At 29.3% G+C, this 14621-nt stretch overlaps 1 protein-coding gene across 2 annotated transcripts in view; it reads right to left on the bottom strand.

Moving 5' to 3' along the window:
* Positions 1 to 206: 206 nt before the first annotated feature.
* The window catches only part of LOC101235176 (uncharacterized), a 30674-nt gene continuing 16259 nt past the window's right edge, over positions 207 to 14621 (bottom strand). For both annotated transcript variants that reach the window (XM_065807784.1, XM_065807785.1), the window contains exons 3-8: positions 14317 to 14364; positions 14204 to 14239; positions 8614 to 8655; positions 1919 to 1971; positions 742 to 1623; positions 207 to 651 (exon numbers count right to left, since the gene is read on the bottom strand). In XM_065807784.1, coding sequence (XP_065663856.1) covers positions 298 to 651; positions 742 to 1623; positions 1919 to 1971; positions 8614 to 8655; positions 14204 to 14239; positions 14317 to 14364 — 1415 coding nt within the window. In that variant the 3' untranslated portion in view covers positions 207 to 297. The remainder of the gene's footprint in view (positions 652 to 741; positions 1624 to 1918; positions 1972 to 8613; positions 8656 to 14203; positions 14240 to 14316; positions 14365 to 14621) is intronic.

Genomic DNA, 14621 nt, shown 5'->3' with positions numbered 1-14621 from the left:
GTTTTTATGCGCTTTTCTATAGTAGAAGTATTTTATTGCAAGTATCCAATTTTAATATTACTATGTTAGAGTTAAACAAATAGAATATATAATCTTCAATATAACTAAATGTTTTTTAAAATAATATATTTCAAACTATATACACAATAACATTTGCTATTTTGTAATAAAAATTCTGGTAAAAATAGCTAAAAATATTTAAATAATTTTTGTAAAAAACATTCAAAGTTTTAATTCATAATCATAAAAAAAAAATATTTAAAGTTTCGATTTATTAATACAAAATCTAAAAAAATTTTAAAGTTCCGATTCATTATCGCAACTCATATATTCAAAATCCATGTCTCTTCTATTTCTATGCCTTCTTTCAGACTTTCTGTCTCGATTTTTCAAGTCAAAAATACGATCATAAGAGTCAACTCGGCGTCTTTTTTTATCAGATAAACGATAACGATATTTACCCTGTTTAATATCATGTTGCTCATTAATAAATTGGATTGTTCGATCATTGTTTGTGACGTTTACTGGATACGATTCTGTAAAATCTGCTTTTCTTATTCGATCCCTTGATGAATTTAATGCTCTTCGTGGTGGGCTAAGTGACGATGCGCGTTGTCGATGGTGCTTATGCTTACGCCGACTCAAAATTAACTGTAAAAAAAATTTAAAAAATAATAACTAACAACTTATTTTTTCATCATAAATACTATGAAAAGAAATTGTAAGCATAATGAAAATTACCTCCGGTTCACTACCCCTAAATCGCTTATTAAGCTTTTGACGAACTTGATCAACAATTTGTTCAAATTCGTCAGAGCTTCCAACTATACTACGATGCTCTTTTCTGATATTTAGATCCGTGTCACTCTTTGTACGCCGTCTTCTTGAATGACTTCTACGTTTTATTTTCGCATCTATAGGAATTTCCATTATCGCATCAGCGTACACATAAGGGTCCTTATCTATTACGGTAGTTTCAAAATGCTTATTATTTTGATAATTTATTTTAGAAAGATCACTATCACTTTCAAAATGCGATACCCGACGATCTCTGGATGAAGAACGATATGTTCTACGCCTTGAACTGAATGGAACAGGCAACAACATTGGAGCACGAATTGTTGCTATTCGATGCTTTACATGTTCATTACTTTTTGTTAAGACGTCTTTGTGTCTTTCTAACATATCATCACTCGCTAATTTTCTATTATACCATTCATTATTTATTTGAGTATTTTGCCTGTAGTTGTTACTTACATTTTTATTTTCAAGGTAATCTACTCGCGTATTTTGTATGTAGTTTGGATTGTTAGTATTTTCATTTCGTCTGTATATACTATTACTTCTATCTTTGCTTTGTCTCTCATTAATATTATTACTATTTGCAGCATTAAACTCACGTTTCGTTCTGTTTATAGTATTATACTCATCAATGTTCGTCCTTGGGTTGAAATCTCTAAGCTCTGGATTAACTGGAAGCTTCCTCCTTGGATTACTAAATGATCCAGGGTTATTGGGTAACCCAGTAGTATTTGAGGAAAAAGGATTATCATCTGTTAGATCAAACCCATTGACATTAGATGGGCGTCGTCTTATATCTGATGGATCAAACGGTTTGTCAAGCTATTAGAAACAATAAAAAATTAAAAACATCGAAAAATATTTTTTTATTATACCCTAAAAACTTACTGGCAGCCTGATACAGAGCTATGTTTAAGAGAAGTCGAGATGAATGAAATCAATATTTAAATACTATAAAGTATAATACTGCTAATAAATAGAAACTTACATAACTTTTAATCACTAATATTTAAACAGTAAAGACATTTAAACAAAGGTTTTAGTGAACAAACAAAATTATCGAGACGAAATAAAAAAGGTTTAATAAACAAATTATTAAAAATAAATTGCTACATACTTTGTCAGGGTCTGGATAATTTTCTTTATTTGAAACTCGTGGATTGTTGTCTCCTACAAAGGTAATATAAAACAAAATAAAAAAAACTATTTAGTTGATTGTGGTAGAGGGTTGCACAGATGTTGCTGTAGAGTGCTTATAAACAAACCTAACAAACAAAAGCTTTAAAGGGAGAGTTAAAAGGAAACCCCATCACTGGTAGTACAGTGCACAGTTTCACTGCACAGAGGCCTTGTTTATTTAGAATTGCGTTTCTGTGTCTATAGAGTTGAGAGACGGTTGGAATAACATTAAAAAAAGAAGTTGTTTTCATCAATATCTTCAAAAATAACTAAAATATTTGATTAAAGTTAATCATTCAGAATAAATACAGATATATCTGAACAAGGATTAAAAGTAAACAACATTGATTTCTTATGCATGTAATTTATTTTTGTAAGGTTTCAAAATTTTGAAAAATATTAGGAAATACTTCAAATAAAACTTTTTAACATTATGAAAAATTCAATGAAAGTTTAAAATTTTAATTTTTTAATTCTTTAATATCTTTTATTTGCCCTGAGCTCATGAATCAAAAAAATCTCCAAATAAAACAGTCATTAATCTCCCAAATAACAGTTTTCTGAATACAATTTTCTGAATACAATTTTTTCTAGTAGTGTATAACAAAATTTAGGCTATTTTATAAACAAAATTTTGTGAATCTGTCTATCTAATGAATGTTAGTCTTTATTTAGTGAATGTTAACTTTATGTAGTGAATGTTAACTTTATGTAGTGAATGTTAACTTTATGTAGTGAATGTTAACTTTATGTAGTGAAAGTTAACTTTATGTAGTGAATGTTCGTTTTTATGAGTTTTATGAGTGAATGTTAACTTTATGTAGTAAAGAATGATCTAGACCACCTAAAGAAAAGTAAGAAAGAGCTGATTTTCTTCCTTATTTTTATTCCTAATGCTTCTTCTATTATTAATCGTAATCAAATTGATTAAATCTTTTGTCAATATTTTTACCATTACCATTAAACTTGAACTAGGTTCAAGTTTGGGTAATGGTAAAAATATTGACAAAAGATTTAATCAATTTGATTATAATTAATAATAATCAAAACTGAAAAGCACTAAAATTAACTTGAATCAAACATAATACTACTAGATACATGACTTGGCACCTTAAATGATAAACAGTATAGTTACTTTGTTCTTGTTAAAAACTCTAAAATCTTAACAATAAGCTCGCAACACAATAGCAGTGACACAACTCATGTGCAACATGATATTTGTATGCAATTTGTAGGTTGTATGAGCAAGGAAAATATAAAGATGGGAGGGGGTTCCAAAGCGTTGAAGTGCAGGAAAAAAACTCACAACACAATACAATAGCAGTGACGACTTATGTGCAGCAATTTGTAGAGGTAAAGAATCAAGAAAGAGAAAATAGTGAGCACAATAAAGAGAAGCAAACTTAGCAGATGTTAATTTAGCAATCGATTGTATATATGGTTTCCATGAAATGTCGGTAGTAAACAATAATCCAAGAAGACGTAAAGAAGAAGACTCAGTGAAAAGGTTGCCATTCATTAATATAGAAATATTGACAGTATTGCAATAGATGTTTGCAGTAAATAACTGAGTTTTGTTGGAGTTAAAATTCACAAGCCACTGCAAGTCTCAATCTGTTACAGAAGCAAGATCAGATTCAAGATCAGCTGCCTGTTCTAAGCGATTGAAAAAAGAAGACAATTTATCAAGACAGGAGTATAAATTTGAGTTATCAGCAAATAGAGCCGCTTTAGATGTGTAAATAAAAAAGAGTGTTGGTCTTCGAAGGTGAATAATGAAGCAGCTAGAAAGAAACAATTTGATAATCTTAAAAACTAACCCAGATACACCATATGAAGCAAGCTTATGGAGAAGACCAGCATGCCAAACTTTGTTGAAAGTTTTAGAAATGTCCAGAGCAATAGCCCTAGCCTCACTGCCTATATCTAATACGTGATAAAATCTTTCAGTCACAGCAGCTAGCAAGTCAGCCATAGAGCAAGAGGATCGAAAACCGTATTGATTGTCTAACCATAAGTTATTTGACTCAAGACAGGATATGAGAAATTTGCTGATCAAAGACTCAAAGACCTTGCTAATAATAGAGAAAAAACTGATCAGACAATAGTTGGAGGGGTCAGAATGTTCTTGAGAGTTTTTACAAATTGGAACTATTTGATGCCATTTTCTAGCAGGCAGAAAAACAAGATTCATTCAAGCAATTATTAAATAGTTTGGGGATATAATAGGATTGAAGAGAGTTCAGGAGAACAATTTTGTAAGACTATGACAGGAATTTTGTTTGGACCACAAGCCGAAGAAGAGTTCAATTGAGATACTTTAGCAATGGAAGCTGGAGCTACTTAAATGTCTAACGATGGGCTAACCTGTTTAACTGGAATGGCTGGAAGAGTATGGCCATAAAATTCAAGAATTAAATTAGAAGAAAAGTTCATTGCAAATAGTTCTGCCTTATCCTTGGAAGAGGTAATAAGATCAGTTCCATAGATTAGAGACTGATAGACTTACAGTCCCTGGCCACAATATTATGATCACATACAATTTTTGTGTATTTTTAACTTCAAGGGTTTGTAAAAAGTATAAAAAAAGTACAATTGCAATATTAGTTATATTTTATTGATAAAACATGTTTCCTTAATAATAAAATAATATTTCAAAATCATTATATACAATTTTAACAAACAATTACTCCTTTTGATGGAAAGTCATTAAAAAAAATTAATATTTTTTCATTCCTCCTTTCAACGAAATGACTTTAGCTATTCGGTCTGTCATACTTTCAATACAGTTTATTGCTGCTGTCTTAATTTTTTCGTTGTGGTGCCAATGATAGAGTAATTTTTCAATCAAATCCCTTTTGTTTATTAAAACCTCGGAAGAGATTTCCTTATTGAGAATGTTCCACAAATTCTCAATCGGATTCAAGTCAGGAGAGTTCCCTGACCAATCTAAAACAGGGATATTTTTTGTTTTAAGAAAGTTTTTGATCCTTTTAGCTTTATGGCATGGAGCACTATAATGCATAAACGTAAATGTATTGTTATTTGGATACCATTCTTGTATTTGGGGGATAAGTTGGCTTTCCATAACCTCTTGATATTATATTTAGTTCATCATCCCATTGACAATATATAGCCTTCCTGTGCCTTTACCACTGATAACTGACCACACCATAACTTTAGTTGGATGTTTAATAGTTTGTACAATGCAATCTGGATGATATTTTTTGTTTGGTCTTCTTCGGACGAAGGTGGCTTTGTCTAACAAGATCTCAAAAGTTGATTTGTCTGAAAAATGCACCTGAAAAAATCATCATAGTATGGTTGTAATTAAGTTTATGTCAAAATTTAAACACTTTTTTAACAATATTTTAATCAAAATTGATAAACTTACACGTCCCCAATCTCCAATAGCCATATACTTATGATTTTTTGCCCATTGCAATCTCTTGCTGGATTTATCATTGCTGGAGTTAGCCTTGGTTTTTTAGCTGGTTTGTGTGATTTTAAACCAACTTCAGCCAGGGGTCTCCTCACAATTATTATCAGCAAGTAATAACTATTGTCTACTTACTATTATTATTACTTACTATTATTATATCTACTTACTATTATTATTAGCAAGTAACAACTATTGCCCAGTCTACTAACAATTAATATTAACAAGTAACAACTATTGCTAATCTACTTACTATTATTAGCTCTTAAGTTTAATTAAATCTTTGAATCTGTAATTAACAAACTTCTAATATCTCATCTTGAGTCTAACAACATAACACTCAATAAAGATTTTGATTCTCTTCACTGCTTGACCATTCACTTGTTAACCGTTATATTAAAAAATTTCTATTCTGGAAGCGGTGAGGCAAGGACTATTGCTCTCAGCATATCAAAGGCTTTCCATAAAGTTTGGCATGCCAACCTTTTCCATAAATGGAAAAGTCATGCCAGTCTTTTCCATAAAATTTTCCAAATGATATATATGGAAAAGTTTTTAAATTGTTGAACCATTCCTATCTAATTGCAATGTTGAAGTTGTCCTTGATAGATAACATTCTCCTTCATTTCCAGTAAATTCTGGGGTACCACAAAATTCTATCCTTGGTCCTGTAATGTTTCTTAATCTATATTAATGATCTTCTTGATAATCTTACCTTGTGACTCTAATTGCTGATGAAACAATTATGTACTCTAGTTTTTTCAGTTCATCATGTTCTCCTGACTTGACTTCTGTTAACCTGACTTGTTGTTGTTGTTGACATGACTCCTGACGACTTTTACAAGGTCTCCTGACAACTGCATGTATTCTCTTTAATTCTCTTTGTTTTCTGTGAACTTTCGACTTAAACAGTGGTTGAAAGTGAATTCATTAAAAAAAAAATCGATTTCACTTTTTCAATATACAATTTAATTTGGAATATTTTTGTTTAATTTTAAACAAAAATCAAAAAATTTATAATCTAGTCAGAAAAAAAAAAATTTATGTTTTTATATTTTTTTACATTATTTATGTGATATTTATTTAACTTAAACTATATGTATATCAATTTGGAATTTTTTTAATTTCAGACCTCTGGTTCTATCTACTGTTAAATATAATTTTAACTAATAAAGTTAATTAAATTAACTTTAAATCTATAAATTAATAAAGCTTAAATGAAACTTTTAACTCCATTAAATTTAACAGAGGTGAAAATATAACCTAAGAGCAGTAATAAATTAGCAATAATTAGCAGTAATAAATTAGCAAAACACATAATTATATAACCTCAAAATTTTAATTTCTCCTGTAAAACGATCAGTAAAAATGTCTAAACCTTAAAAAAAATTTAAACTAAATATATTTTAAAAGATGTTTTAATTATTTTCTTAATTTGTGTTTATTATTTTGAAAGCAGAAAGTTACAGTAACAAAATTAAATTGACTACAGTATTTTAAGAAAATTAATTGTTTTTATAATTTTTTAAAAGCAACTTATTTTCATGCATGCATTCAGAAATTAATTCTAATTTTTTATTTTCTTCTAATTTCAAGCTTTCTGTTTTTAGAAAAACTCTTCTAGCTTTCTATTTCAAAGAAAAACATAAAAAACAAAAAAAAAAGTTAATTATAATTATTCCTAACTTCCTGTGAAATATTTTTTTCTATAATTTGAATTTTTGAAACTTAGATGAGTCTCTAATAAATGAACAGTAAAATAAAATTTAATAAATGCCAGTAAAAATAGAAACTGAAATATTTTTTTGCTTATTTATTACTAATAAGAGTAAAGTTTAAGTGAGTGTGAACAAGTGCTTGGTGTGCCCTTAATAAATACCTTCTTCGTTTTATCTTTTTTTTTTTGATATTAAGATTTTCTTTTAAATCTAATGTCTCAAAAGAATGTCACATTTTTATATTTTGATGAAACTTTTTAACTGTCCCAAATATTTGTGGTATTACTCAATTTAAGAAAATCCTTTCTTTTTTGTTCTTTTTTCATATTCATTAAATATTATAAAAATTGTTAAATTAAAAATTTTAAACGCAAATTAAAAAAATTAAAATTAAAAATTATAAATGCAAATTCTAAACACTTTTTCTTATCTAACTTGTTTCACTGCAATCTTTTTGGTATTTAATGTTTTTTAATCATACTTCACACCAGTTTGTTTAGCATTCATACGAAACAAACAGTTTGTTTAGTATTCATACCAAACAAACAGTTTGTTTAGTATTCATACCAAACAAACAGTTTGTTTAGTATTCATACCAAACAAACAGTTTGTTTAGTATTCATACCAAACAAACAGTTTGTTTAGCATTCATAGGAAACAACAGTTTGTTTAGCATTCACATGAAACAAACAGTTTGTTTAGTAAACAAATTCATACCAAGCAAAGTAATACCAAACAAAGTAGTCTGATACAACAAAGTAGTCCACTATGTCCAAACTAATTCCACTATGTCCAAAGTAAGTTCACTATGTCCAAAGTAAGTCCACTATGGATATTTCATTATGAAAAATTCAAGAGAAACTAGTTTTTTTTTGTCAATTACAACTGGAAAATTAATTATCTACTTCTGCAAGATTCAAAGAACTCGTAAAATCTTTATTTTAGTTGCATGGGTTGTTAATGCCAAACATCTTTTCATCAAAAAATAAAAATAAAAATTTTATGCTGAAATTGTTTTGTATCCAATTTGCTAACATAATTTTATTTGGTCTTTTGACTATCAGTAACTAAAGGTTTTCTCCATTTTTGTATGCTTGACAGTGTCTGTCACTTTTAAGTATTTAAAATTGAATTGAAGTTGACATTTATTTGGCTGATATTCTGAGTAATACCTATTTTCACAATTTAGATTTTTACTTTGTAAACGTTTGTTTTTGTTAACCCAAAAATAATCTTAAGTGAAATGCAATAGCACTTTTACCCTTGATCATTTCCACCAATTTTGAACTGTGTATAGAATAACTGAACCATTTAAAACATTGATTTAAATTATAGCACTTAGAAAGTACGAAATTCATTTATATAACAACAACAATATATCAACAAATAATTTGTTGTTGAGGAAATTTGAATAAATCTATTTATATATTATACATTTTACTTTATTATAGTTAAATTGTTTATAAACAAAATTACTTTTTGGTCCATCTGGATCATCCCAAGGTCGTGACATGACATCTAAACAAAAGTTTTTTAAGTTCTCAACAAAAATTTTATATAGTATATAAAACATATATATATAGATATATATATATGTATATATATGTATATACACATATATATATATATATATATATATATATATATATATATATATATATATATATATATATATATATATATATATATATATATATATATTAGCAAGATTGCTCAATCAATGATACCAGAGGTTTACAACTTTTAAATAAAAATTACTTTTTTAGAATTCATTGTAAAAAAATCATATTTAATAAATTAAAATCAAACAAAAATAAGAAAAAAAATAAGAAAAAATAGAAAAATAAGAAAAAATAGAAAAAAGGGACATTTTAAGACATTTTTTAACAATGTCTGAATCATGCAAAAAAAGCAGTAACATATTTCAAGACAATCAAATAAACAACTTGTTTAGCAGTAATCTTTACCACACAGTGGGCCATGGTGTGTTAAATGTTGAAATTATTTTTATTCATTTTTTGAAAATTACTATTCTATGTATGCAACATATTGAGTCACGTAAAAACAAAAGTTTATCAAAACATAAGAATTGTTTATCAAAGCACCTTCAATAAAATTTTTTTGTTTTAATTTGTCACAATGAACAATATTTTAGGTGGTTAAGAACTTTTAAGTTATCAAGATTATTTTTTTGTATGTAGGGGAGCCCGGGGAGACTTCGGAGAATTTTTTACTCTAATTGGACTTATTAAATAACTTTAGCATTTTTTCAAAGTAACAAAATTTTTTTGTCAAACTGCAATACAATGATTGTATAATACAATGATGATGCAATGGGAGCGCGGGGAGATTAAGGTATCTTTTAACATTTTGACTTTCTTTATATTTCTTGATTTTCAATGTTTAAAAACTATTTCAAAAATGTTAGTCAAGCGCCTGAAATTACCCTGCATAGACTTTGGGCATGTAAAGGGATATTACGGACATAAAATAAATAAATATTCAATTTCAATAATAATAGTTTATTTTTCATTTATAAATTTTTCCAACTTTTATTCATCCAAATCAAGCAGTTTCTGGTCGATCTGTTACGTAAGATGATAAGTAATTTTCATCTGTAAATATAGTTTTGTCAAATGCCAAATCTAAATCGTGATTTTATATTTTTAGGAGTAACAGCTCTATCCCAAGCTTGGAGAAAAATTTGTGAGATATCATAAAGGCTAACAGTTTGACCAGGGTGTGATAACTTTTTGTTATAATTTTTTGTTTACTCAAGCAACTACTACTCTTCAGTTTAGCGCTAAGGCTTTTATATACATTCATTCAAGAATTTTTTCATGCGGAATTAATCTACAAAGGAATTATGCTGTTGGAATTGTTAATGATTGTGCAATTAGAAATTTACAAAACTTCAATAATTGTCCATTAGGTATTGTTATTTAGCAATCATTACAAAAGCATCAGAGGAGACTTTGGACAATGTCCAAAATGTCTGAAATCTCCCCATAAGTGGTAAATTGAATAAATCAAAGAAATTGTTACAAACTTATTTATAAATTACAAATACTTACACCCCCAAACTTCCGCAGGTAACTGCTTGTTCTAAAAAAAATTGCATCAACTCTTGCAGAGTTCATAACTAGGATCTAAATGATTCACTTGGAGTTGAAAATTTTACAGACAAGATTGTCCTAATGTTAACAGGGTAGGATATTTTGAAGTGTCCATTCTCTCCCTGTGTCTGAAGTCTCCCCAGTCTTCCCTACTTAGCATCTGCTACTCCAAAAATAGTTAGCAGTCCTCTTAGTAGGCTTACTTAAGTACTTTTCTTTTCTTAGAGATCTAAGTATAGAAAAGTTGCTGAAATGCCATACTCAGGCAGACAACTATGATTTGCAACTACAGACAAATTTGGAAAAAATGGTGGGTCTAAAAAAGCCAAAATATCATAAAAATTGTTAATGGATATCTTTAATCTTTTAAACTATATCTTCATCTTTTGTCCACTAATGAAGCTTTGGCACTTTGTTTGGATTGTAATTTGACACAGACATCTTACTAAATGATGAAAAAAAAAAAAGCAAATAAATTGCAACGCTATCAGTATAGTTATACTGCTAGTGTTCCACTTCAAGATGGATACCACTACAACAAGGCATTTGTAGGCAAATAGTGATATTGTAAATGCCAAGAAGTATAAAAGAGTAACTCTAATATACAAAGCTGGTTTTGATGGCTCAAACAGAAAGTCTCTACAAACAAGAGGGGGGCACATTAGGACACTTTTTAAAAAAGATATTACAGCTTTCATACAGTTAGACAAAAAATTTTTAAAATTTAAAATTTTTGCTGAAAAAGGAAATTTAGCTATGTTATTTAATATTTTATTTTATTTAATAATTTATCTATGTAATTTAGCTATTAGGTGTTTAGCTATTAATTCTTTAAAAAAAACTAGTTCAAATAAATTAGTTATATTTTTACCTGAAAAACAAAGCTACTCATTGTCCAAATTATTATTTATAATAACAAAATCATTGGCGGTAAAAGATTTTATAAAGTTCTCAAAATCATTAAATAGTTTTCTTGTATATTATACTCAAACAGCTAAAATGACAACTCTAGTCAATATGCTATTACTCTCACAAAACAATAATACACAAATAAATAGTGTAAATGTAAAGCAGGTATAGATAAACATGAAAGTTTTCTGTAGTTCAATTGAAAAAATAAAGTTCATAACATTCAACCAAGTTTGAATGTGGAAAAATCAAGTTTGAATGCCATACCAGAACCTCTCAAAATGCTTTCTGCATTGTTTGGCAGAAAGTTTAGTAAAGACTTTTACAATTGGCGCAGACCACTTATTTTATATATCAGAAAAGAAAAAAATATTAAATCCAACTCACACCCATTCGCAGAAGAAAAAAATTACTCTGGCAAGCTCCAGAAAAACCCTTTGGTGGGAGCAACTTTGACACTTTCCTGATCTCAAAACTATAAAAACTAAAATCATCTATTACCGTCCGCAGAAGAAAAGTGCGTATAAAATTTTGCTTATTCTTAAAAAATTGAAAATGACAGCATTCAATATTTTTTGGCATTTTTACAGTATTATAAATATTCTTTATTCTAGATTGGCATGAAAAACACAAAAGGTTTAACAAAAAATTGCAAAAGATTATATAACAAATCAAGTTTTTAAATACTTTTTTTTTCTAAAACAAAAGATATTCAATAGTTGCTATAAAATAATCTGCAAAATCAGAAGAAACTACAATGGAAAATTGCATCTTTGATAGTTTCATCAATGATCCTTAAGCAATGGTTGAGTATAACACCTTTTACTCAACTCAAAGTTATCCAAGAGTGAAAAAAGCAGTTTTTCTCACTGAAGTATTATTATATATTATTATGTATTATTTTAGAAAATGTGCACTATTTTCTAGTATTCATACTTTTCTCTTCCTTACAAGCTTTTGCAGTTGTAGTCAAACAGACAAGTTTGCAGCCACTTCCCATACTCAGGGTGATCAATTGGCCTTTTATATCTACTCCAGTATAATTTGAAATTGTGGTGCAAAGCCTCTAACGACTGCTCACTGTATTTTCCTAGTGGTTCCCTTTGTTTTTCAATAAACTCTTTCACATGGAAAAATACTGCATGAACCTTTGGAGTGATGCTTCCTCTTGTCAGAGACAAGTACGCAGTGTAAAATTCATCAATTCTTTCTACATAGTCAGGTTCCAATTTGTCAAATTTTCGCAATGTGTCAATTATATTAAAGATGTCAATGCGCAATCTTGTTCTGCCATTCTCTGAAGAAAATCCACATTCTTCAGCATTTTCCTGCATTCATTGCCAGCAAACTGCCCACCATGTAAAGGCTGTGGTTTGATATGTAGATCCTTTAGCCAAGCTGAGACTTTTGGCCAAGACTCCCTTAGAATGTTGTAAAGATGGTTTACAACACCCAGAAGTAAGTGGAGTTCCATTGGTGGAATGATGTCCAAGACAAGTGTGCTGTCTGGTACATTTAGAAGTGGCAAGTTGACAACATTTTTGCGGTAACATTGCGGTAATGGTGTCGTGGTAAAGCGCTCGCTTTATAAGCGAGAGGTTCTGAGTACGATTCCCACCACGTCTCTGGTAATACCACGCTCAACTTGTTTCTCCGCACAGCGATCTTGTTCGTCAAGGTTCTTGTTTCGGAATTATAAAGTTGAGAGAGGGTTATAACCACAAGTAGCCTCCTCATTTGTAGTGGCCTTATCGGCCTTGGGGAGGTGAAGTAACAAAACAAAAAAAAAAAGAATAGCTTAGCTTTCTTCAAATCCTGACCACTTGCATTGAAATCCTCAAAGCATTGTCTCAAAGAGCCAATTGTTCGAGAAGTGCCACATTGGGCGAAATTATTAAGAGAAGCATCACACCATGTGCAAAGGTGAAAGCTGACATGTGACTGAAGGCTGCAAACAATGTTGGCTAACTTCAAATCTGTTGAGAGAAGGAGGTCAATTTTCTCGATTCCAAGAAGATTGAGGATCTTTTGAATATTACTATAATTTTCAGGCACATCCTCAGCAATTGCAACTAGCAGCTACTTCTTGACTCCACTGTCCCTGGCAGTTAGTGTGGCTTAAGTTTTCTTGCTTGGTGGTGACCCTGCCTCCATGCTCTGCTCTGCCTCTTGAATGCCCAAACTTACTTTCAAGAAACCACCACCACCATCAAGGCCAAGCTTTACAATGTGTGATGAATAGATTTGTCTTTTCAACAGAACATCACATCATTACATCACATTATTGTCTTGATTGTATTACATTCATAGTAATGCACTTTTTTGGAAAAATATATGTGATAATTGATGATGAATCATTTCTTCCTTTGTGCAACACAGAGCTTTCTGGCAACAGGTTATTGATATTATACTTCTGATCCCGACATAACTCCTAATGAGGTCAAGCTCAAAAGAAAAAGCAAGTATGAGCCAAAATAATTTGTTTGGATAGCCTTGTCAGAGAAAGGGGTCACAAAGCATTACATTGTTCCTTCTGGTCAAGCAGTAGACAAGAATGTGTACATTTCAAAATGCCTGGTTAAATTAAAGAAGGGTTTATAAAAACAGGGTTTATAAAAACAATGAAATTTTATTCTGACTTGATCTAACCTCCACACACTATTCAAACAAAGTAGAAGATTACCTAAAAAACACATATTGAATATGTGCCGAGAGACATAAACCCTGCTAACGAGCCCGAATTGCACCTGATCGAAGATTTTTAGACTGAAATTGAAAGATTGGTGTATGCAGACAATTGGCAAGCTAAAAATCTCTGCTAACTAAGAAATCAAATAGAGTGTGTCAAATAAAACCCAAAATTTTATTAGGAATTATTTAATACTTAACTCTGTAAATTCAATTAGATTAAAAATTTTTTAATGAATTTGGTAGCCTAGTAATGAATACTAACTAACTAATTAATATAACAAATAATTTTTATAACAAATAAATAATTATATAACAAATAAATATTGTATTAGTAAATAAACAAATGTTACCATCAAAAAGATCATTTTCTTTAGGCATAACTACACCTAAATAGAAAATTAGGAACATTAGGAAAATATTTAAGTAAGCAACATTTTTTTTATATATATAAAAAAGTAATTACCTTGACTTTTCCTGCGACTTACTTCATTTTGGGGAACAACTATGACATCTTGAAAATAATAAAAAAGAAGTTTAAAGATATTTATAGTGTACATAATAATTCTCAAAAAACTGATATATTCTACAATATATTAAAGTCTTTTATTAGTTAAAACAACAATAACAATAATAATATTAATACTGATAATAACAACAAATGATAACAATAATAAAATATTAATAGATGATGATGATGATGATGATGATGATGGTGGTGGTGGTGATGATAATGATGATGATGATGATGATAATGATGATAATGATAAC

This window comes from Hydra vulgaris, chromosome 10 (assembly GCF_038396675.1).
Source record: "Hydra vulgaris chromosome 10, alternate assembly HydraT2T_AEP".
In the NCBI taxonomy this organism is placed as follows: domain Eukaryota; kingdom Metazoa; phylum Cnidaria; class Hydrozoa; order Anthoathecata; family Hydridae; genus Hydra; species Hydra vulgaris.
Note: the sequence above shows the minus strand (reverse complement) of the source record. Positions and strands in the feature narration are given on the sequence as shown.